Raw genomic sequence first — 25,985 nt, 5'->3', positions numbered from 1 at the left:
TACTCACACAAATATATCACCTCACACTGCTTTATATGGTTACTTAGCAGTTTCATGTGTTTCTTTCTTATCCCTCCATTTCAGTGAAGGCTCCTCAAATCAGGGACTTTGTATGGTGTTTAATTAGTCCCCTTTCCCTCCTCCACAATCCCTTCATGGTGCTGGCCACATAAAAGGCATTCAATGAGTACTTGCTTACTCAGATCCAATTATTGTGGGAAACCTTCTTACTGACCTTTGCATGAATAAGTTCTCCATTTTTAACTTTCTATTTGTATGTGTCACACAATGGAGATCTATTGTTTTAAATTGTATCCAAAACTTCTGTTTACTAAATATTTCATGCAGACCAAAAAAAAAAAAAAAATTAGATTGTTGGCTTCCGGAAAACATTTTTTATAACATTATTATTGGCAACTCATGCTGACGTGAAACTACTTCTTTACTTTGGCTGAAATTTGAACAGAGATTTGCATTCTCCACATTTCTTTTGGAGTCAACGTTTTTTCATGCAAACTCCCTAGGGTTGCCAGCTAAATCTCTCAGTATGAAGCAGAAATGGCAATGTGTACAGAAAAAATTGATCTGGCTAAAAGTCCAAAATCTGTGTTCAGTTTACTGCTTTTAGTTAAAATGCTCTGCAGGCAGCAAGTCCAGAATTTCCAAATGTTCGCCATATGCATAAGCCCAAGCAAATCAAACAATTTTCAATTATAAGTGGGTAATAATCTGGCCTACCTTCTGTCTGACTATTTGGGCTTGCAGTGGGAGCAGTAGCAGAGAAATATAATTTCTCATTTCTCAGGTCAGAATCATCCCAGAACTCAGCTAGAATTCTGTACATGCCAGTGACTGCCTCATCTTGCCAATGTCTTTGAAAACCTCATCGAGAAGTTTTCTTTTCTAAATGATGATAAATTCTCATATTCTAATCTAGGAAAGTTATTCAACTTCCCTGTATTTAAATTTTGTCTTCCAATTAGATTTCAAACTGTAAGTAAATAAACCATTTTTAACATTCCTTTGTACCTCCTACTTCTATTTCCAGTGCTCTGAAACCCATAACTCAAAAATTTTAACTGATTCATGATCAAGTCAACAAAAGCTTAAACGGCTTTTCCATCAGAGATTGAAGGTGTTTTTTTGGTATTCTGTATTTAATAGATATGACCATCCTTTACTCATAAATTTTACTCATAAATATTTTTCCTACATTTAGTTAGAGGGCCATTTGCACTAAAAATAATTTTATTTTTCTCTCCTTCAAACTGCACACCTACTCGGTCCCCATCACCTGGTTTGAGGCTGGCCTCATCTCCACACCTTTGCTTGGACTTAGTCTCTGTAGACCCCTGCATGTCTGTTTGTTCTTGCTGATCATTTTTCATTAAGCCTCTCCTTAGTGGAACACATCAAAATACTTGCTCATTAAAGAAAATTTCCACTGTGGCCAATATACTTATTATATTCTTCTAAGGCAGAAAAGTATATTTTATTTGTATTTTATTATGCAAAAAAATGACAAGTCAGTTTTATTTGGCAACCCACTCCAGGACTCTTGCCTGGAAAATCCCATGGACAGAGGAGCCTGGTAGGCTACAGTCCATGGGGTCGCCAAGAGTCGGACACGACTGAATGACTTTACTTACTTACTTACTAATGTTGGCAAGGGTGTGGAAAAAGAAATTCTAGCTCAACATTTTTGACACTGTAGGGTTTGGGGGATTCATTGGCAGTATCTATCAACATTTTAAATGTCCGTGTTCCTTGCCCCAGCTGATCCTCTTCTGGGACGTACTTATACAAGTTGTGAAGAGAATTGTGTAAAAGAATATCCACTGCTTCTGTTATAATAAAAATCTAAAACAATCAAGAGGGCCCTCAAAATTGGATCTGAGAACTAAACAAGGGTTCAATCATGTACAGGGTTACTCAGTACCAATAAAAACAATGAGGTAAATCAGTGTGGACTGACATGGAAAAGTGAAAAAAATCAAGATATAAAGCAATATAAAAGTGTAAGCCCATTTCTGAAGAAAACCCTAATAGCAATTCTGAAAGAATACATGAATAGCAGTCATCTCTGGGTGGTGGAATATCTGGAAACCTCCTTTTCCTGATAGATCATCTGTATAATGCTTGAACTGTCACAATGAGCATGTCTAACATTTTTAAACAAGTAATCATGGCTGTGTGATATTTTTATAGATTAATTTACTGTGAAGTTGTCTTTTTTTCTTCCCTCCCTTTTATTCAAGCAGGCTCTGTTTTTCATTTCCTCAAGGAAGGTAACAAAAATTAAAAATAGCCTTTCCAGTCTTTCTGGCTGTTAAGTTCCAAAAGCACAAACCCTTAGGGAAGGGAATTTGTTACGTGCATAAGCAAATTGTCTTATTGAACAGCGAGGGGAAGGCGGAGTCTTGCAGAAACAGGAAAAGAGGCCACTGGAAGGAGAAGCTGAGGGAGAGTATGTGAGAAGCCCTCAGAGGGAGAAAGAGATCTTTCCTGTTTCTAGAACAGAAATAACTTGTACGCTGTTCGCTGTTCTCAGGAGCTGGCAGGTGGGGCAGGAGACAGGGGTAAGAAGGGTAAGAGTCCAGAAAATAAATGTCTATATCTAGGCTGGGAGTTACAACTCAGAGGCCTACAGGGGCTGAAGAGTTGACATCAGTGAAGGAAGCAGAGATGGTTGTAAAAAGTCAGCAAGAAGTTGTGGGCTGTGGTGTCCTGGAGTGGAATGGCCCACGTAGGATGGCAGCGGTGACCCCATGGTCTGCTGATAGCTGCCTAACAGGAGTTGTGGGCCCACCATTGCCTTCTGATTTTTCAAATGCAAAGTTTAAGACAAACTTAATTTTTAATTGGCTCAGTTGTACAGGTCACACTAACTATATACCTGTCTTAGTCCGTTTGGACTGCTGTAACGAAAATACCATAGACTGAGGGGCTTATAAACAACAGAAACTTAGGTCTCAAAATTCTAGAAGCTGAGAAGTCTGAGATTCTGGAACCAGACAATTCAGCCTGCACCCTGGTTCATAGCCACCTTCTTACTATGTCCTCACATGGAATGGGCGAGGGGGCTCTCTGGGCCCTCTTTTACAAAGGCACTAGTCCCTTTCCTGAGGGCTCTACCCTCATGACCTAATCACCCTCTAAAGGCCCCACCTCCAAATACTGTCACCTTGTGGGTTAGGATTCTAATGGATGAATTGGGAGAGAGGAAGGGGCATAAATGTTTAGTCCATTGCAGTATCTGTTTGGTTAAACTCAATCTACAGGCCACACAGGCTGAACTGATGGAAGGAAAAGACGCAGCCTCACAAAATTCCTGTGGTCCAAGCATTGGCCAAGCCTGCGCAGCTGTGGGCATCTCTTTCCACAGGTGCCAGGGTAGACCAGGGCCACATGCTCCTTCCTACCGCCCATGCCCTTTTGAAGACCTCAAACCACAGATACTGAATTAAAGAGGTGAGGAGATGAGAAACCCAAGAGGACCTGATGCTATGCGTTTTATGTACCAGTAAACAGGTGAAGGGAGACGGGGCCAGAAATGAAATTGAGTGAAAAATAAAAGGATTAATACTATAGATTATTTTTTTGTAATCCTTGTAGGAAAAGCAGAGGTGCACTGCCTAGCACCCCAGAAACCAGCTTCTTAAGAACCACAGCGGTGTGAGCGCCTCCCCTGCACACCCAGCAGGCAGGGGCCTCTGCCTCACTGCTCCTGCTCTCTCATCCCCTCACCATCCCCACAGACGCTTCCTCCCCTCCCCTACAGCCCATGCCAGGAGGAAGCCCCTTACCCCATCTCTCACCACTATCATTAGGGCATATGTGGAAGTCAGGCCCAGGTAACTAAGAGGCTGGGAGTGAAAGGCAGGGAAACAAGAGTTCCTGGACTCCCCAGTTGGAAACTGGAACAAGTAGAAATGTAATCAGGAGGGATTTCTCTACTGTTTTGAAGATTATAGTTTGGCCTTCTTACATCATGATGTAAAGACTGGCCGGAAAACTAAATCAACACTTGATTAAAAAATATATATATATAGGGGAGAGGCATTTTAAACTCCACCAACCTGCAATCAAACTCATAGTTCTCTTTACCATCTTCCTCTCTTGCATCTCTACTTTCTCTACCTTGTTTATACCACCGAGTTTCACAACTTAGGGTCACACCTCTACGCACGTGGTCAAATCCTAGCTTCCGGTGCAACTTGTCTGAGCACCAGACACACGCTGTTCAAAGCCTTGGACACATCTCATACCAGGACATCCAGGAGGTTTCCCAGAGACCTATGGGAATGGTAATAAGGAGCTCCCTAGAGTTGAGGGTGGGGGGAGGGTGGACGAGGAAAGTGAAGAGAAACATGAAAAATGCCCTCCCCTTGCTGCAGGGGAATAGGGAGGAGGGTGTCCAGGCCAGGGCGCTTAGCTTGGCTTCCAAAACACCTGCTGAATTTCAACCCCTGGGCTGACATTCTTCCTCCCATCTTCCCTTTTACTGTCACTGTTTCCTTCAGTCACTAAGACCTGACATCTCCCAATCAGCTTAGATGCCAATTCTTCCAAAAGTCTTTCCTGACCCCCTGAGTTAGAATTAGGTGCCCGTCTCTCTCTGTTACACTAACTGCACTCTAGAGTAACCCCCTATGATTTGACTGCACAACAGTTTAGACATAAAGGGAGCTGGGAGGAATGAAGAAACTTAGCTTTCTTCATTATATGTCTATTGAGCAGTGATCCTATTTCATCTTATATTTATGATTTAGACAATTGGGCAAGAAATACTGAATTTCCTTCTTTCCTTCAATCCAATTTATTTTGATTCTAAGCCTCCATCCTGCCGTGCTGGGGTGTATTTCAGTTTCACACATTGTTAGGCCCCCTGCAGGGCCAAGACCCTGAGAGGTTCCTCTGGATGTCAGTCACTAGGACACCGGACACCTGCACAGTTAGCTGTTGTGCCGATTCTGGGTAATGCCTGAAGGCACTAGGGTCCTATTCAAGACCGAGAGATAGACGGTCCTTTTTCTGAGGTCTCACCATCTCCATGGAGCAAGGGCTCCCTATCCCATTCCTAGTCCCACTCACCTCCAAGGCTGGGGAAACCCCCCTCACCTCCTGCTTCCCTCCCACCTCTCCTTGGGTCTCCCAGCGCGACTTCCTCATCGCACTCAGGCTTTTAAAAATAAAAAATCAGAAAGGGAAGTGTCCTGCCAGCAATTTCTGCTTCCTCCCCACTCTAAGGCAGAGTCAGAACCTGGCTCCCTACTTAAATGAAGGAAGATAAAGAAAAACATACAAGAAGAAAAGAATCACCCTGGCATGTACACACTACTATATTTAAAATAGATAACCATTTTCTCCACACCCTCTCCAGCATTTATTGCTTGTAGACTTTTGGATAGCAGCCATCCTGACTGGCATGTAATGGTACCTCATTGTGGTTTTGATTTGCATTTCTCTGTTAATGAGTGATGTTGAGCATCTTTTCATGTGTTTGTTAGCCATGAAGAAAGGGAACCCTCCTACACTGTTGGTGGGAATGCAAACTAGTACAACCGCTATGGAGAACAGTGTAGAGATTTCTTAAAAAACTAGAATTAGAACTGCCATATGACCCAGCAATCCCCCTTCTGGGCATACACAGCGAGGAAACCAGATCTGAAAGAGACACGTGCACCCCAATGTTCATCGCAGCACTGTTTATAATAGCCAGGACATGGAAGCAACCTAGATGCCCATCAGCAGACGAATGGATAAGGAAGCTGTGGTACATATACGCCATGGAATATTACTCAGCCATTAAAAAGAATTCATTTGAATCAGTTCTAATGAGATGGATGAAACTGGAGCCCATTATACAGAGTGAAGTAAGCCAGAAAGATAAAGACCAATACAGTATACTAATGCATATATATGGAATTTAGAAAGATGGTAATGATAACCCTATATGCAAAACAGAAAGAGACACAGATGTACAGAACAGAATTTTGCACTCTGTGGGAAAAGGCGAGGGTGAGATGTTTTGAAAGAACAGCATTGAAACATGTATATTATCAGGGGTGAAACAGATCACCAGCCCAGGTGGGATGCATGAGACAAGTGCTCAGGCCTGGTGCACTGGGAAGACCCAGAGGGATCGGGTGGAGAGGGAGGCGGGAAGGGGATCAGGATGGGGAATACATGTAACTCCATGGCTGATTCATGTCAATGTATGACAAAAACCACTACAATATTGCAAAGTAATTAGCCTCCAACTAATAAAAATAAATGGAAAAAAAATAAAAATAAAAAATCAGAAAGGGAAGTGTCCTGCCAGCAATTTCTGCTTCCTCCCCACTCTAAGGCAGAGTCAGAACCTGGCTCCCTACTTAAAAACATACAAGAAGAAAAGAATCACCCTGGCATGTACACACTACTATATTTAAAATAGATAACCAACGAGGGCCTGCTGTAGCACACAGGGGGCTCAGCCAAATATTCTGCTGTAACCTAACATAATAACCTAACCATGTAAAGAATGTGAAAAAGAATAGGTGCGTGTATATGTAAAACTGAATCACTCTGCTGTACCTCTGATACTAACACAGCATTGTTAACCGACTATGCTCCAATATAAAACAATGATTTAAAAGTTCAACAACAACAACAAAAACATCAATTGTATCACAGGAAATTTCTCAACCTTGTCCTCTCCTTCGGGCACCCCTTGGTGATAATGCCCCCCTCTACCCAAAGATGTCCACATCCTAATCCCTGGACCTGTGAATATGCTACTTTATACCCTAAAAGGGCCTTTGCCAATGTGACTAAATGAAGGATCATTAGATGAGGAGGTTATCCTGGATATTCTGAGGGAGCCCAAGGGGCTCAAACACAAGAGTCCTAATAAGAGGGAGGCAGGAGACTCCAAAATCACTGTGGACGGTAACTGCAGCCATGAAATTAAAAGACGCTTGCTCTTTGGAAGGAAAGCTATGACAAAACTAGACAGCATATTAAAAAGTAGAGACATCACTTTGCCATCAAAGATGCATATAGCTAAAGTTATGATTTTTCCAGTAGTCATGTATAGATGTGAAATTTGAACCATAAAGAAGGCTGAACACTGAAGAAATGATGCTTTCAAATTGTGGTGCTGGAGAAGACTCTTGAGAGGCCCTTGGACTACAAGGAAATCAAACCAGTCAATCCTTAAGGAAATCAACCCTGAATATTCATTGGAAGGACTGATGCTGAAGCTGAAGTTCCAATACCTTGGCCACCTGATGCAAAGAGTGGACTCATTGGAAAAGACCCCAATGCTGGGAAAGATTGAAGTCAGGAGGAGAAGGGGATGACAGAGGATGAGATGGTTCACTGACTCAATGAATAGGAAGCTGAGCAAATTCCAGGAGATAGTGAAGACAGGGGAGCCTGGCATGCTGCAATCCATGGGATTGCGAAGAGTCAGACACAACTTAGCAACTGGACAACAACAACAAATAGGGTCACAATCAGAGAGTGAAGACATAGGATGGAAGCAGAGGCCAGAGAGGAGAGAGGCGCCACTGCTGGTTTTGAAAATGGAGGAAGAGACCATGAGCCAAGGAATGTAGGCAGCCTCGAGAATGTGCAGAAGACAATAAAGTGGGTCCTCCCTTAGACTCTCCAGAAAGGATATAGGCTTGCCAACACCTTGATTTTGTGTGTGGGTTCTTAGTCACTTTCATGTCTGACACTTTGCAACCTTATGGACTGTAGCCCACCAGGCTCCTCTGTTCTTGGGAATTCTCTAGGCAAGAATACTGGAGTAGATTGCCATGCCTTCCTCCAGGGAATCTTCCCAACGCAGGGGTCAAACTCAGGTCTCCCGCATTGCAGGCAGATTCTTTACCATCTGAGCCACCAGGGACGCCCACCTTGACTTTAGCCCAGTGAAACCAGGTTTGAACTTCTGACTTCCAGAACTTTAAGATAATGCAATTGTGTTGCTTTATGTTTCTGTGTTGTGGTAGTCCTTTACAACAGTAAGAGGTACCTAATAGACACCTGAGGACAAGTATAATATATACCGTGTAGGACCTTATGAAATGTCCTGCACAAAGGACTCAAGAAAGTTCATACAACTGAATTCTGTCTCATAAATAGACTCCTTAAGAATAAAGGTGGCATATTGGACTTAAAATATGGCTTGGCTTGCAGAGTTTGGTGGGATCGTGTTTTGGTTTAAAATGCATTGTCCAGTGTTTTGTTCTGTTCTTCTCTCCGTCCCCAGCCTGCTAGATTGAGAGCTTTGTACACTACTCTCAGGGTGTGGGTGTCATGGCTGGAAAGAGAAGGACCCTTTTCAGCACCTGGCTTTTGAGCATCTGGGGAGACACACACCCAGCTGGAAGACCGGCATTGAGGGTAAAGGATTTTTTGAAATTTTACACACACACACACAAAACTTCCTTTTAAGTATCAGGAGCCAAAAGCTGGCCACATTAGAGCATGGGATTTATATCATGAACCATGTAACAGAAAAAATGTGTAATTACGTAAGAGCCATTCCCACCAAAAAGAGAGGTATTGCACACCCAAGAAGACAAGAGAGATCCCTGGACTCTGAGACTCAGGCTCAGCTGCACTGGGTCTTTGAGAAATGCCAGTGCCTTGCCCTCTGCTTCTCTGGACCCAGCCAGAAAGCGGGTGGGGAGAACTGGAAAATCTACAGGTGAGCTTGGGAGATCCTGGAGCAGAAAGGACAGCTGAGACAAAGCAGATGCAGGTAACCTGGCCCCAAGGGCAGTAGGTAACAAGGCCCTAAGGGCAGCAGGCAAAGCTGCAGAGATGGGCCACAGACACCAGGTATGTCGGTGGGACCAGACCAGGGGATGCCCTTCAGTTTGATAAGCAGTGCAATGTGGCACCAGCACCCTGCCCCAGTGCCAATCGTTCCAGAAGCACCCTTGCCCCCAACCTCACCCTTCATGTGGCAGGGAAGACTCATATTTCTGCCTCAGCATTTGATCCAAAGAGATTGCTTGATCAAGGAACCCTGAATTGATAACATTAAATCTTGCAACCACTGGCAGAATTGAGTGCTACGGAGCAAAGTCATTTCAGTATGGAGAGACATAAGCAATTATATATCCTCACATGAAAAATTTGTACCCTGGAAGTTTATACCAACAAATAACTTCAAGCAGAGCTGAAATGGAAACTTTTATTGGAGTGACACCCAACTTTTGTTATTTAAGATTTGTTTTTATCCATCAAACTTTAAATAATTCCATCTTATGGTGTCCTATTTAAGGGATTTTTTCCTTTATTAAGAAAAAAGATCTGCACATTGTTAGAGCTTGGAGTTGAGGCTGCTGGCCAATGGACTCACAAGTGTAGGTAGTGTGCTACATGAGGGGCAAGTGTTTCGCTAACACCACAAGGGTCTCTGGCCCAATGAGTGGAGTTGGATAGTAATACTTGCTACAAAACTATGATTTTAAGGAATGAGAGCTTATTTAAGGAGAGATGAAAACATTTAAAAAATAGCTTTTTTTCTCTTCAATATTCCTAACTCTTCAGGCAGTACTTGACTTTTCTGTTTTCTCAGTTGATGTATCCTGCTCTGAGATCCTAAAAAGATTAAGAAAGAAGAGCAGGCAGCAGCTGAGAAGGCTGTGACCAAGGAGGAGTTTCAGGGAGAGTGGACTGCTCCAGCCCCCGAGTTCACCGCCACTCAGCCCGAGGTGGCAGACTGGTCCGAGGGCGTGCAGGTGCCTTCCGTGCTGATTCAGCAGTTCCCCACGGAAGACTGGAGTGCTCAGCCTTCCACCGAAGACTGGTCTGCAGCTCCCACCGCCCAGGCCACTGAATGGGTAGGAACCACCACGGAGTGGTCGTAAGCTGTTCTTCAACAGACTTCCACCAAAATGGAAAATAAACTGTTTCTAAAAAAAAAAAAAAAAGATTGTACAGTAGTTCTACTATGGTTTTCTCTTTGAGGCTGAGGTAAAATTAGATTCAGATCAATTCTACTTTTCATGCATACGTTTTATCATAGGTGTCTTTCTCCCCTTTTCAAACATGAGTTGATTATTAAAGGCCTCATCCTGGAAGCCTCCTTGATAGAAATGGAAGATAAGAATCTGAATCCACTCAGGGAAAAAAACCCAGAACTGTTTTTTTAGGTGTATCAGCATAATGTAGTGGAAAGTAACAAGTCCAGGAAATTAGTCGACTTGACCTCTCAGCTCCCAGTATGGGAGTCCAGTCTCTAGATGGGAGTTCCATCAGCTCGTTCGTACCCTGTTCCCTTTTCCCCCATTTGTAAAATGAGGAGGCGGGAAAAGATAATGTCCAAGGCAGTGCTTCTTACACTGTAATATATGGGTTTTGAAAAGTGTGTGGATCTCCGGGAGGGCCTAACATTCAGCCTCTAACCAGATCCCAGGTCAGGCTGATGGTGCTCACCCTCAAACCACACTTGGAGTATCAAGGCCTCAAAGAACAACCCAGATCTGAAATTGTTTTGTTTCATTAACTCATGCACACATTCAGAGTACTGCCATTTGTTCCCAGTTTTTAAAATACATTTTGGACAGCTGAAAAAGATCCATATTGTCCAAGTCTTAACTGAATTAGGGATTGGAATCACTGTGAAGGATTGCAGATCACTAAAAACAAATATACATATTTTTTTCTCTAGCTCAGTAGTTCTAGTCCCTATGTGTGCGTGCTAAGTCATTTCAGTTGTGTCTGACTCTTTGCAACCCTGGATGGTACTGTAGCCCAGCAGGCTCCCCTGTCCATGGGATTCTCCGGACAAGAATACTGGAGTGGGTTGCCATGCCCTCCTCCAGGGAATCTTCCCAACCCAGGGATAGAACCTGCATCTCTTGTGTCTCCTGCATTGGCAGTGGTTCTTTACCACTAGCTCCACCAGGGAAGCCCAGAAGTTCTAGTCCCTACAACTGCATGTTAATATCACCTGGAGTGCTTTCAAAAACTCCCAGTGCCTCTACCTACCCACTGCTCACCACCCCCCTACACACACCTGCATTTACCAATGCATCAGAATACAATTTGGTCTGGGGAGGGGCCCAGTGACCAGGTATTTCTCAAAAACTCTGCTTCTCTTGTGATTATAATGTGCAGTGCAGATGAAGAGTCACTGCAGGCCAGCTTCTTCAAGTCTGAAGGCACTCCAGGTATGAACAAGTTGTTTTTATGCTCCTCACAGCTGTTAGCCATTAACTTGGGCATTCTCGTGGAAAGCTTAGTTAAATTAAACAACTCACGTAAACATTTCTCTTATGAACTTGTAATTCAATAAGACTTCTCAGCAAGGGAGATGATGCAGAGAATCTAGTTTTGTTTGGTCCTTTTCAGAAAAAAACAGACAATTATCAAATTATACTGCACTCTGTGGCTCTTGGACGTACATGGGCTTTAAGGGAGATTTGGTCCATTTTCTCCTTTGTAAGGCTCCACTTTAACCAGCCAAGTCGGCAGAAGCCAGCAGAGACAGTAAAAGTTCCTGAAGGTTCAGAGGTCAGCAGAATAATCTCTCCCTGGAGAACAAGGCTTCTGGAAGGTCACAGAGGTTAAGAAGCCAGACTGTCAGTTGGAATCCTGGTTTTACCATTTTCTCACTATAGAACTCTGGGCAATTTTCTTAACCCCTGAGTTTCCTTATGGATAAAAATGTAAAGGTGTTTAGGTTATGAAGAGTAAGATGGGTTAATGTGTATGCAGTGTTTTGTTTTTTTTTTTTGTACACTGCTTATTATATACTAATTTTTATTAATATTATCATGCACCCTGTGAGATTAGAAGTGGGATATTACTATTTCCCCCTTTAAAATTATATTTTAACATTGCCTCAGCAAGACTAGAGCACATGTGTACTTATTTAGTGAATGATTAGAAAAAGGAGTGTGGCTGCTGCCAGGCCAGGGAAAGTCAGTCTTAGGTAAATTAAGGCTGAGTGATGGCAGATCTTATGGGCTAGGCCAGGGAGTCTAGATTAATCTTGTTGACAGTAAATAGCCATTTAAATTGTTTGAACCAGAGAATAACGTGATTGTTTTTATACAGACCTGTTTTAAAACAGACCAGTACAGAATGCAAATGGGGTATGCAAGTGTCTCATTGCTTCTCGAGCAGCTGGAGTTTTTCTGCCCTACTTCTACAAGTGGTGCTACCACAGGATTTGCATTTGCAACTTGTGGTTTTCCTGAAGCAGAGAAGGGTCCTCAAAACACTGACATTTCAAGGTCTGCCCCAAGAGGATGACAGTTGAACGAAGCCTTGAAGCCCCAATGTCCATTCTGAGCACTGCCAGCTAGCAACAGCCCTGGAGTAATTTTATTTTCCCCCTAAATTTTAAAAGAGGTATCTGTATATCATCAAAGCACTTTGAAGATTTACATTCCAGTGCTTCCTCCGACCCCCAGCAAAACCTGAAGTGAAAAAGCAAGGAAACTAGGAATAGTGTCATGGACCCTCCTGGAACCACTGAGGTCTTCCAGTACAACGGGAATTTCATGTAATGTAGAGGAACTGTTAGCCTGCTCGCAAGTATTTCACGGGTTTAGGGTCAAGGAGTTTATAATGAAGATTTGGGACTTGGCCAGATAAACTGCAGAGTGTGAATATTTTTAAAAAACTTTTTATTTTGTATTTGGGTATAGTCGATTAACAATGTTGTGATACTTTTGGATGAACAGCGAAGGGACTCAGCCATAAGGATGTGAACATTTTTACAGGCTGAGAAGTTTGCCCAAATCATCTCCCATATGTTAAAACCAGAGTACATAAAATCAGGTAGCTTGACTCCAGCCTTCTATTTAAGAAAAAGATAAAACACTCTTAAATAAAATAAATCTATTCCTTCCAACTCAGAAGAAGGAGGTATTTGGGAAGTGGAGCTGAAGTGATGCAACTTCTAAACCTAGTTCTTTCCTAATTTGGGGAGAATCCAAAGAATTGAACTGTGGTGTTGAGAAGACTCTTGAGAGTCCCTTGGACTGCAAGGAGATCCAAACAGTCAATCCTAAAGGAATCAGTCCTGAATTGGAAGGACTGATGCTGAAGGTGAAACTCCAACTTTGGCTGCCTGATGTGAAGAAGTGATTCATTGGAAAAGACCCTGATGCTGGGAAAGTTTGAAGGTGGGAGGAGAAGGGGATGACAAAGGATGAGATGGTTGGATGGCATCATCGACTCGATGGACTTGAGTTTAAGTAGGCTCCAGGAGTTGGTGATGGACAGGGAAGCCTGGCGTGCTGCAGCCCTTGGGATTGCAAAGAGTTGGACACAACTGAGCAACTAAAATGAACTGATTTAACCCTTAAAATCTTTGTTCTCCCTCAAATAAGTGGTAATATCAAATTCTCCATCGTCTAGATGTGCAGAAGTTCAACCCAAGTTAATTGAGTGCTTACCATGTGTTTTGTTAGTCCCTGTGTTAATCAGGTCTCATAATAATGCTATTGACTCAGGAATATCATTAACACCATTGAGCAGATAAGGAATCTGAAGCATAGAGAAAGGTTAATAACTTGCCCAAAGCTACAGAGCTTGAACGTAGCAGAGCCAGGATTCAAACTTGAAATCTAGAGCCTGTATGGCTACAAGAAAATGCAGTTACTGCCCTGAATAAGCTGAGAGCCTCTTGGGGAGAAATTGAGTGCACGCAGACATGCTTACAACCCAGGTGACTATGCAGGAAATCAAGAGGACAAGAATGTTCAGGGAGAGAAAAGACATCGTTGTCAGGGTCAAAGAGGCTTCTGAGAAGAGTAGGGTGAGAACTGGGGCTAAAAAAGTGAGGGCATATAATACTACTCAGCAAAAAGAGTAAAGACATTCTAGGCGGAAGAAACAAAAGTGAACAAGAGATGAAGGCAAATATTAGGCACGTTTGGAGAACAGTCCTACTGTGCTTTAGTAAAGAAATGTGGCAGAGGCCATGGGGACTTGACTCCACAGAAGGCAAGAGAGATAGTGAGGGTCCTAACCAGCTGATAGTCAGTTCAGTTTAGTTCAGTCATTCAGTCGTGTCTGACTGTGACCCCATGGACTGCAGCATGCCAGGCCTCCCTGTCCATCACCAACTCCTGGAGCTTGCTCAAACTCATGTCCCTCGAGTCGGTGATATCATCCAACCACCTCATGCTCTGTCATCCCCTTCTCCTCACACCTTCAATCTTTCCCAGCATCAGGCTCTTTTCCAATGAGTCAGATCTTCACATTAGGTGGCCAAAGTATTGTAGTTTAAACTTTAGCCTCAGTCCTTCCAATGCATATTCAGGACTGATTTCCTTTAGGATTGACTGATTTGATCTCCTTGCCATCTAAGGGACTCTCAAGAGTCTTCTCCAACACTGCAGTTCAAATGCATCAATTCTTTGTCACTAAGCTTTCTTTATGGTCCAACTCTCACATCCATACATGGCTACTGGAAAAACCATAGCTTTGATTAGACAGACCTTTGTTGGAAAAGTCATGTCTCTGCTTTTTAATATGCTGTCTAGGTTGGTCATAGCTTTTCTTCCAAGGAGCAAGTCTTTTAATTTCAAGGCTGCAGTCACCATCTGCAGTGATTTTGGAGCCCAAGAAAATAAAGTCTTACTATTTCCCCATCTATTTGCCATGAAGTGATGGGACCAGATGCCATGATCTTAGTGTTTTGAATGTTGAGTTTTAAGCCAGCTTTTTCACTCTCCTCTTTCACTTTCATCAAGAGGCTCTTTAGTTCCTCTTTGCTTTCTGCCATAAGGGTGGTGTCATCTGCATATCTGAGGTTATTGATATTTCTCCTGGCAATTTTGATTCCAGCTTATGCTTCATCCAACATTTTGCATGATGTACCCTGAATATAAATTAAATAAGCCTTGAAGTACTCCTTTCCCAATTTGGAACCAGTCCTTTGTTCCATGCCCAGTTCTAACTGTTGCTTCTTGATCTGCATACTGATCAAGGAGGCAGGTAAGGTGGTCTGTTATTCCCATCTCTTTCAGAATTTTCCACAGTTTATTGTGATCCACACTGTCAAAGGCTTTGGCATAGTCAATGAAGCAGAAGTAGATTTATTTTTTATAATTCTCTTGCTTTTTCTATCACCCAACAGATGTTGGTAGTTTGATCTTTGGTTCCTCTACCTTTTCTAAATCCAGTTTGAACATCTGGAAGTTCTCAGTTCATGTACATAGACTTTTTTTTTTTTTTGCCACATGGCATATGGAATCTTCCCTGACCAGGGATTGAACCCTCACCCCTTGCACTGGCAGCATAGAGTCTTAGACATTGGACCACCAGGGAAGTCCCGTGTAATAGACTTTGATGTCATGTTTGTTGTTGAATGAATGAAGTGGGGAAAGTGTCAAAAAGAACAAAAGATGGAAGAGAAAGTAGACTTGATATAAATAATTCAAAATACACAATAAAAGAACTTTGAGTTTTCACACATGAGTAAGTGGTGAGTCTGTGAACTTAAATGGAGAAGTCAAGAAAACAAACTGGCTTGGAGGAATGTTAGTCCATCCCACAGGTTTCTGGCAAAGGTAAAATCAAATGAGGTTAGTACAGTGCTTCTGTGGCTCTATCTGAAATATACCATCTGCATTCATTTATTCACTAAACATTCTTAAGCATTGTGCCATATAGTCACTCAACAAATGTCATATGATAAAGGAGAATTAAGCTGCAGTTAGAACTAAGGTTGCTAATCAACTGAAAATGAGATAGGGAGAGTAGCCTGACTCCCCACATGAGTTCAATGTAATCACAGGGCCTTTCAGTTCAGTCAAAGAGAGTGGGAGGCAGTGGAGGAGGCAGAGTCAGAAGGAGGTAAGATGTTGGAAGCTCGCTTGGAGAGCTGTCAGAAGCTTGCTGGGAGAGATATCAGGTCTCCACCTGACACTGCTAACTTTGAAGAAGAGAGGAGGCTGTAAGTCAAGGAATGAGGCTAGAAAAGGCAAAGAAACAGATTTTCCCTTAGTACCTCCAAGAAGCAGCAGGCCGGCTGATATATTGATACTAGTCTGGTGTAAAAGACCTGTTTTGGACTTCTGAATTCCAGAAAAGTAAGTTGCTTTACATTTTTGTTGCTTTAAGCCACAAAGTTTATGGCACTGTGTTACAGAATCAATATAAAACTAATATGCTACTATAAATTTTTTATTTAATGAAAATGTATAAATCTATTTTAGCAATGAGGAAATAGAAGCATAGAAATATTGATTTGTCCAAATTTTGGTAGTTTGTCCAAATGTTGACTACTTAACATTATTCCTTCTTGGCAGCTTCCTGGTTTTCCTTCTACCCCACTGACCACTTTTTCCTTGGGCCCTTTGCAAGAGCAATTCCTTTTGGTAGTGTTTCTTAGGAATTTCTCCTCAATACTCTTTCTTTTCAATTCTTTTTCTTAGGTGATCTCATCCATTCCCATCCCTTCTCATTCTGTTCAAGAATATTTGAACTTCTTCAAATATTTCTTTTTATAATGTATTACTCCCTAAGTGATATTCCTAGTTGAGACCCCTCCTATAGCTACACACTATTTAAGCTTGTCATCTCTCAACTTGACATCATTTGTTGAGCTAGGATAGCATACAAACATTTCAAACCAAACATGTTCAAAATAGAATCAATACCACCCACAAAAGCAGTTCCCCACCCCCACATATAATTACATTTGGCTTAAGTCAAAAAGAAGAGTCAAGCTTCATTTCTCTTTCCCTAACCTCCATGTTCATCCCATCAGCAATCCATCCACTTCAGTCTGCCTTCCCTACTGCCTTCCTAGTCCAAGTTACCATCATTTTTCACCCCAAAACCATAGTTGGTTCCCTTCAGCCTTTGCTTCTATCCTTGTTTCTCCATGGATCTATTTTCCTCACCACAATGAAAGTGTCCTTCTTAGGGCACAAATCAGATCTTGTCATGCCCCTTTGTAAAACCCTTAAATGGCTTCCACTGGACTTAGATCCCAGCTCCTTTGCAATGACTGGTGAGGCCCTGCCCAAACCAGCTCCTGCCCACCTCTTCCGCTACTGCTCCCCTTCTATCATTTGCGTTTTACCGTTCAAAAGGGGCTTCTCTGAGCTGCTCAGTCACTGAAATTCTCTCCTGCCTCACAGTCTTTATAACTGTGGCTTCCCACTGTGCCGGGGTCCAGCCCCAGCAGGATCCAGGGGAACCCTCAGGATGAACGGCGTCGGCGAGAGAGAGACACGTGGGACCGGCCTTGATAGGGCCAAGTCTGCTAGGGAGAGAGAGAGAGAGAGAGAAAGAAAAAGAGAGAGAGAGAGAGACCAGACCAGGAATATGCAGCAGAGTCTGGCAGTTGCTTTATTTTTCACCGTAGCCTTTATACCCTAAGTTGGTACATTTCTAAGGGGCAGATAAGCACACAGACTTAGTTTAACATTATATCAGCTTGTCCTTCATGAAACCAGGTGTGCTCTGTATATTTTTGCTTATGAGAGTCTTTTCCCATAGATTTTTTGTACATTATCTTCTGGCCTTGAGGTTAGCAGAAAACAGAAAAGTGGCAGTCTCATGGTACAGCAGGTTGTAACATAATAGAAATACAATCCTGTTAACATAAAAGTCAGTCTTTTTGCAGAAATTCTCAGCTAAATTTATCTAAAATGTTTAACATACAAAGACTCTGCGGCTCTGGTGAGGCAGCCCCTGTTTACCACTCTTGGTTAAAATTAACAATTATCTTATTGTTTTTACACTAGGGCTAAACTCTTATTTTACTATATCTTTAACTATATTAACAATAGTTTCCACTGCACAACCTCAGCACAGTAACATCAATCAAACGTTGATCTAATAACCAATTTTAAAACAATATTTTTTGTATTTTCTAATAGGGCTTCCTAACCCCCCAAAGGGCTCTGTGCCTATTAGGGCCTTTTTAATGGTTAATCTCTATGTATAATATCTTTTGGCTTTCAGGCCTGTTGACAATTTATGGTTTGCACCTGGTGCAACTTTAAGCAACTTCAGTAGCCGACCCTGTCTTTTTTGTGGTTAATCTATTTTCTTTCTATTAGGTGTCATCTCCAAGGGAACAAGATAGGATTACATTTTCACAGAACAGAAATGCAAAGGATTGCAAAAACAGCAGATATGGCACAAAACAGGCTCTTAGTCCAAAAGTTAATTACCTGCAAGAAGTCACCAGCTAATCTCTATCTAAACTATTTTTTATTGGGCGTATATGTGGCTATAACATTTGTGGGGCTTTTCTCACCCCACGGAGGGACCTATGCTTAATAGTTTCTTTCGTTAGCGTACTGTGCTTAGGATGTTTAGAACAATCATGAGCATTTTGTGCAATGAGAGCACATATTTATCAAACAAGCCAGAATGCCAGCAAAAGGGATTGAATTGAAGCATTTCCTTCATCCCTGGCCCCTTCATAGGGTACCAGCGTCCAGGAGATTTATTAATTAGGGTTTTAAGTTGGTCCTCATTCAGTGAAAGAGGAGCAGGAGAGCTCTCGGCAGGCAACACAAGAATCTGCAGCAGGGCAAACAAGAACAACAGCAGAAAAAGGGGGGAGGATACAGGGTGGGGTAGAGGCCGAGGCCAACCTGGAGGGTCCCTTATCCTAGACGGCCTTGCCTGTCAGGTTCTTTCCTCGTGACCTTGTCATGGATGGGGTCCCGGACGGCCTTGCCTGCCCGGTATTTTCTTCATGACCTCGTCACGGGCGGGACCTCCCATAATGTCTCCCGACATCACTGGTGGGGTGCATGTGCACACACACACACGCACACGCACGCACACACGTGCATCTCTCGTCTATTACTCATGCTTCAATTTTCAGCTTAACTCTTTCCTCCTCAGAAAGGCCAACACCAAACCCTGCTTTCTAAAGCATTTTAACTCTTCCCCCAACCTCACTTCAAACTGATTCTCTATCCCATCCTTTCAGGACTTATTATAGCTTGCAGTCATTTGTCATTTTGGTTACTCGTTTGGGTTTTCTTATTTTTCCCTCCAATTGTATAAAAGGTTTTTTCAGAGGTTTTTGTCTTTTCAGAAGACAAACCCTCTACTTTGCTTTATAAGGCAGGTAGCAACCCCAAACCACAGACAGATTTGAACCTGCACTGGAGTTTCTTTATTTGGGGAGGGAGGCTTTCTAGAATGTAAATTGCAAGAGGGCAGAAACTGTCTTTGTTACCAGTGTAACCTTAGAACACTATGCCTGACACATAGGGGCTGAATAAATATTTGTTGAATGTTGAATAAATACTGTAAGTACACAGTAACGTTCAAAATGGCACTGATACTCCCCATATCACCATCCAGGAGTGTTACAACTACCTAAGTAGTGAGTTTTAATTTTTTTTCTAGCATAGCGAAAATAATTTTTTTAATTATTTATCTTTTTTCTTTTTGGCTGTGTTGGGTCTTCAGTGCTGCGTGTGCTTTCTTTCTCTAGTTGTTGCGAGCGAGAGCTTCTGTTTTTGCAGAGCACAGACTCTAGGTTGGGTTGGCTTCAGTAATTGCAGCCCACGGGCTCAGCAGGTGCAGTTCCTGGGCTCCAGAGCACAGACTCAATAGTTTCGGTGCAAGAGCTTAGTTGCTCTGAGGCATATAGGATCTTCCCAGATCAGGGATCAAGCTCACACCTCCTGCTCTGACACGCAGATTCTTTACCACTGAGCTACCAGGGAAGCCCCAGTGAATTTGAATTCAAGTCAATAAAAGATCATAGCCAGTTGAATTTACATTTTGTAATAGCCTTTTTTATATTCCATTGATTGTGCTTATTTATATATTAAATCAAATATGCATTTAAAAATTTCATGTTATGACAAATGACATTTTTTTAACCTAATGACCTTTTGTACCAATTAACTTCTTTTGACCTTTATTCTTCACTTGTGGTAAACCCACCTGGTATAGATGTGTATTTGGAAAAAGGAAATGTGTATTTAGAACAGACCAAACCAGCGTACAGGGTCACATTTTTTTTCCCCCAAAATTAGAGTGCTAAAGAGAAATTCATGGCCCATATACGATTTGTAGGAAATCCCCAGTAAGAAATAAAAATAGGATATAAAAGTGATTCAGATTATGTATAGCAAATGACTAATTCTTCTCAAATAGGTATTTGGAGATGAGCTAAAATGTAGTATCAGACAAACGAAATAATAGTAATATTAAGTTAAGTGAAGTTGCTCAGTTGTGTCCAACTCATTGCAACCCCATGGACTGTAGCCTACCAGGATCCTCCATCCATGGGATTTTCCAGGCAAGAGTACTGGAGTGGGTTGCCATTTCCTTCTCCAGGGGATCTTCCTGACCCAGGGATTGAACCCAGGTCTCCTGCATTGTAGGCAGACGTTTTACTGACTGAGCCACCAGGGGAGTCCAAATACTAATATGTTTAGTCTCAAATAAAAGTATACTGAATTCATAGTTAGAAAGTAGCCCATTCCTTTGAAAAATACCTGTAGAATAAGAAACACTTCCATTCTTCCACCACCCTTCATTAGAGCAACATATATCCAATCCCCCAAAGAGGACAGAGTTGTGCGATCTGTAAGTTTGAGGAATTCATGTTCAATCAGTAAACTTTTATTTTAAGGTTACAGAATGCTAGGTGCTTTGGGAAATAACAAGATGAATGAATCCCAATACCTGATTTTATATAGGTTACAATCCGGTTGGAAAAATAAGGCAAAATATGCAGAGAGTCAACAACTCATGAGGACTCGAGGTTTTGCAAGACAGTGTGGTCAGTCATCAGCTTCCCAGGAGGCTCAGTAGTAAAGAATCCACCTGCCAATGCAGGAGATGCAAGTTCAATCTCTGGTCTGGAAAGATCCCCTAGAGAAGAAAATGACAACCCACTCCAGTATTCTTGCCTGAAAAACCCCATGGACAGAGGAACCAGGTGGTCTACAGTCCATGGGGTTGCAAAGAGTTGGACACGACGAAGTGACTGAGCAACAACAAAAACATGGCCAGCCATGGGGCCCACCTGTGGTGCTGATACTTCACATGAAAGATTTGAGCATCCTTGGATTTTGGTGTCTGTAGAGGTCCTGGAACCAACCCCCCACAGACAGGGAGGCATGACTCTCCTAACTGACTGAGCAGACTCTCCCGAGGTGAACCTTCCATCACAGGCTGGTCTTCAGCAAAGACTTCCCACTTTTTCCCAGGGATCCTGCAGAAGGTTGGCCCTGTCGATCTGGTCACGCTGAACTAGGTGAACCCTGTGGTGTCTTCCAAACCTCAGTGTATGTAATTCATCTACAAATCATTAAGACAAGAAGTTAAATCATAAGGACACCAGCCCATTACAATGTCCGTATTTTCACAAACATGAGGTGAAGCAGGAGGTGCCCACGGCCACCTTGTTGTCTTGCTGTTTACCTTAGGTAGCAATTGTTTTGCTTCGGTCACTGTTGCAACCAGACTGGAATTTCTATCTGGTTTTTCTCTATCTGTGTAGCAGTGAAGGGCGTGAGTTCTGGAGACAAACCACCTGCAGTTGGATTTTGGCATTACTAGTGTAGATTTTGAGGGGAGTTTCTTGGCCTTTAAGCCTCAGTTTCCAATCTGTAAACTGGGAGTAACAATGGACCTGCTCATAGTGTGGCCATGGGGATCCACACATAAATAGTGCTTTAACACTCTTAAAGCACTTAGTGTGATGCCCACAACAGAGAAAACCCTCAGTACACATCGCTTGTGATTATATAACTGGCATAATAAACCATACCTTCCTGTGCAGTCCATCTCTTGGATTTCACCTTTAAATTTGCTCTATCCTATTATAGGGGCTTTCTAATTGAGTCTGTTTTGCAACTATGATGCTTTGGGAGTAGTAGAATTTGAAAATGTAAAGTGGGGCTTCTTTAGCAGATGATGCAGGGCAGCATGGTGCAGTGCTGAGAGCAGGAGCCTGATTCCAGTCCTCCACTGCGGCCAGCTCTGGGCCTGGCCAGATCCCTTGTGCTCAGCATCAAGAAAATGAGAGGGTTACATGGAATTCTCTCTATGCTCTTTCCTGGGTAAAATGGACTAAAGTCTTTCATCCTCAGTGGGGCCCTGGACGGAACAGAATAATAAATCATGAAGACAGACAGGAGGCATGGAAAAACTGAAAGCCTAAACACTGACTATTTAAAGGAGCCTGTGAGCCAGAGTACCTCCTGCGCATGCTTCACTATGCAATTAATGGTCCTCCTGTACTATGTAGAGCAAGGTGATAATAACTATGTATTCTAAATTATTGAACTTGTCCTACATTTTAATAAGGGTGTACTTCATTCAACTGAGGAGAAGTTAAAGGTGACACCAGCCAGACTTTGCCATACTAATCACATAGAGCCCCTCATCATAAGCCTCCATGCTATGGACAGTGGTCACAGCCTAACCACATAGAAGATTGCCTGCTATATAACTCCAATGTGTTGTTTGTTTGATTTGCACCAGAATGTTTATAGATTACAGGATTAAGAACAGATGTAATTGAAAGAATCCTTTTACTGCCTGATAGCCACCGGAAGCTTGACTCTAAGCCAGGCCACATGCTCTCTGTGTATTAGAGGCCCCAGGAACCAAGGGCGCACGTTTCACTTTCCCCCTTCCTTCTACTCCCTCCCTTGAATTTACCTAGAACCTCTATTTTGAGTGCACTGTGCATTCAAAGAAAAAGATGCAGTTCAAGTTTCAAGGAACTGACAGTGTCACAGAAGATACAGACACATAAATTGACAATTCTAGTCTAAGGGGATATGTGTAGTGCAGAAAGTGTTCAGATTATGGAAGCATTGAGGAGGACTGTCTGGCTAGAAGAAGAACTGGAGAGGTGGGAGGCAACAAAAATGATAAAGAAGATTATTGAAGGATGGTGGATACAGACTCATAAAAGCTAAGTACAAATTAATCAGGTAAATAAATGGGATAAGGAGGAATGGGCATCCCAAGCAGAGTGAAGAACATGAACCTAGGCGGCAGGAAAGAGCACAGTAACTGCCAGATTCACCATAAGTAGTTTATATCTGCTGAATCACAAAGTGCAGGGCAAGAGGTGGGAAGATAGACAAGAGGGATTGGCAAGGACTGAACAAATAAAGTCCATTTGTGGGATGCTAGGTAGCCTAGACTAACGGTTCTCAGTGTGGTACATGGTCCAGCAGTATCATCACCTGGAAATTTATTAACATGTAAATTCTCAGGTCCTATCCTGGACCTTATTATTGTTGTTCCATCATTAAGTCTTGTCCAACTCTTCATGACCCCATGGACTGCAGCATGCCAGATTTCTTTGTCCTTCACCATCTGTCAGAGTTTGCTCAAACTCATGTCCATTGAGTTGGTGATGCCATCCAACCATCTCATCCTCTGTTGCCCCCTTCTCCTCCTGCCCTCAATCTTTCTCAGCATCAGGGTCTTTTCCAATGAGTCAGCTCTTCGCATCAGGTGGCCAAAGTATTGGAGCTTCAGCTTCAGCATCAGTCCTTGTAATCAATATTCAGGGTTGATTTCCTTTAGGATTGACTGGTTTGACCTCATTGCTGTCTGAACTAGAAACTCTGGAGGTGGGTCCAGCAATTGATGCTTCCGCAGGTGATTCTGATGTGCTCTATAGTTTGAAAAACACTCACCGAGACTTTATCCTATAATAGGAAGGGAACTTTAGAAGAGTGAGATGCACTGATGCATTTTTAAAGTTTTTTTAAAAATATATATTGGAGTGGCATGAGTGGTAAAAAACCCACCTACCAATGCAGGAGATGTAAGAGACATGGCTTCAGTCCTGGATCAGGAAGATACTTTGAAGGAGGAAATGGCAACCCAAGTATTCCTGCCTGGAGGACCCCAGGGACAGAGGAGCTTGGTGGGCTAGAGTCCATAGGGTCGCAAGGAGTCAGACACGACTAAAGCGACTCAGTCCACATAATTGATTTTAAATGTTGTTACTTTCAGGAGCACAGCAAACTGATTCAGTTATTCACATATATAGCCATTCTTTTTCCATGTAGGTTATTACAGAATATTGAGTAGAGTACCTTGTGCTACACAGCAGGTCCTTGTTGGTTACCTATTTTAAATACAGTAGTGTGTATTTGTTAATCTCAAACACCTAATTTATCCCTTCCTCCCACCTTTCCCCTTTGGTAACCATAAATTTGTTTTCTAATTCTGTAAGTCTGTTTCTGCTTTGTAAATAAGTTCATTTGTATCTTTTTTTTTGATTCCTCATATAAACTGTATCATGATATTTGTCTTTTTCTGTTTGACTTAGTTCACTTAGTATGATAATCTCTAGGTCAATCCATATTACTACAAATGGCATTACTTAATCCTTTTTATGGCTAAGTAATATTCCAGTATGTACCACATCTTCTTTATCTGTTGATGAACATTTAGGTTGCTTGCATGTCTTGGCTATTATAAGAAATGAATTTTGGAGTGTATATATCTTTTCAAATTATGATTTTCTCTGGATAAATGCCCAGGAGTGGGATTGCTGGATCATATGCTACTTCTATATTTAGTTTTCTAAGCAACCTCCATGCTGTTGTCTGTAATAGTTGTACCAATTTACGTGGCCACCAACAGCATAGGTGTGTTCCCTTTTCTCCACACCCTCTCCACCATTTATTGTTTGTAGCCTTTTTATGATGCTCATTCTGACTGGTGTGAGGTGATATCTCAGTGTAGTTTTGTTTTGCATTTCTCTAACAGCCCATTTTTTAATTTTTTTTTTATATTGAGTTACATAAGCTCTTCATATATTTTGGAGATTGTTTCCTTGTCAGTCATATTTTTTTGCATATATTTCCTCCCATTCTGTGCATTGTCTTTTATTTTGTTTATGGTTTCCTTTGCTGTGCAAAAGCTTTCAAGTTTAGGTCCCATTTGTTTATTTTTGTTTTTATTTCATTACTCTAGGAGGTGGATTCAAAAAGATAATGCTGTGATTTGTGTCAGAGAGTATTCTGCCTATGTTTTCCTTTAAGAATTTTATAGCATCTGGACTTACATTTCGATCTTTAATCCCTTTTGAGTTTATTTTTGTGCATGGTGTTAAAGAATGTTCTTACTTTATTCTTTTATATGTAGCTGTCCAGGTTTCCCAGCTCCACTTATTGAAGAGCCTATCTTTTCTCCATAGAATGTTCTTGCCTCCTCTTTCACAGATTAATTGACCACAGGTGTGTGGTTTGTTTCTCGTCTTTCTCTGCTGTTCCATTGATCTGTGTTTCTATTTTTGCACGAGTACCATACTGTTCTATTGATTATACAGATGCATTTTATTTTATTTTTTCATTTATTTATATTAGTTGGAGGTTAATTACTTTACAATATTGTAGTGGTTTTTGCTATACATTGATATGAATCAGACATGGATTTACATGTGTTCCCCATCCTGACCCTCCCCCCCACCTCCCTCCCCATCCCATCCCTCTGGGTCTTCCCAGTGCACCAGCCCTGAGCACTTGTCTCATGCATCAAACCTGGACTGGCGATCTGTTTCACAGTTGATAATATACATGTTTCAATGCTATTCTCTCAGATCATCCCACCCTCACCTTCTCCCACAGAGTCCAAAAGTCTGTTCTATACATCTGTGACTTTTTTTCCGTCTTGCATATAGGGTTATCGTTACCATCTTTCTAAATTCCATATATATGTGTGTTAGTATACTGTATTGGTGTTTTTCTTTCTGGCTTACTTCACTCTGTATAATGGGCTCCAGTTTTATCCAGCTCATTAGAACTGATTCAAATGTATTCTTTTTAATGGCCGAGTAATGTTCCATGGTGTATATGTACCACAGCTTTTTTTAATCCATTCGTCTGCTGATGGGCATCTAGGTTGCTTCCATGTCCTGGCTATTATAAACAGTGCTGCGATGAACATTGGGGTGCACGTGTCTCTTTCAGATCTGGTTTCCTTGGTGTGTATGCCCAGGAGTGGGATTGCTGGGTCATGTGGCAGTTCTATTTCCAGTT

General features: G+C 42.0%; 1 protein-coding gene and 1 non-coding gene across 2 annotated transcripts; both read left to right on the top strand.

The window, feature by feature from the left end:
• Positions 1–7,522: 7,522 nt before the first annotated feature.
• LOC122444013 (40S ribosomal protein SA-like) lies at positions 7,523–9,938 on the top strand. Its single transcript, XM_043472817.1, has 3 exons — positions 7,523–7,635; positions 8,553–8,704; positions 9,604–9,938. The coding sequence occupies exons 1-3, from the start codon at positions 7,523–7,525 to the stop codon at positions 9,873–9,875; spliced, it is 537 nt and encodes a 178-aa protein (XP_043328752.1). The 3' UTR covers positions 9,876–9,938.
• On the top strand, positions 9,315–9,464 carry LOC122444437. Its single transcript, XR_006270271.1, has one exon. It is a non-coding gene; the product is annotated as a small nucleolar RNA SNORA62/SNORA6 family (small nucleolar RNA).
• Positions 9,939–25,985: the final 16,047 nt, after the last annotated feature.

Source organism: Cervus canadensis, chromosome 6, assembly GCF_019320065.1.
Source record: "Cervus canadensis isolate Bull #8, Minnesota chromosome 6, ASM1932006v1, whole genome shotgun sequence".
NCBI lineage: Eukaryota > Metazoa > Chordata > Mammalia > Artiodactyla > Cervidae > Cervus > Cervus canadensis.
Note: the sequence above shows the minus strand (reverse complement) of the source record. Positions and strands in the feature narration are given on the sequence as shown.

Coding starts and splice junctions, on each gene's coding strand:
- LOC122444013 (XM_043472817.1), top strand. CDS start 7,523: ATGGAAGCAGAGGCCAGAGAGGAGAGAGGCGCCACTGCTGGTTTTGAA. Junction 7,636..8,552: donor AATGTGCAGAAGACAATAAA/GTGGGTCCTCCC, acceptor CCCACCAAAAAG/AGAGGTATTGCACACCCAAG. Junction 8,705..9,603: donor GAGAACTGGAAAATCTACAG/GTGAGCTTGGGA, acceptor TCCTGCTCTGAG/ATCCTAAAAAGATTAAGAAA.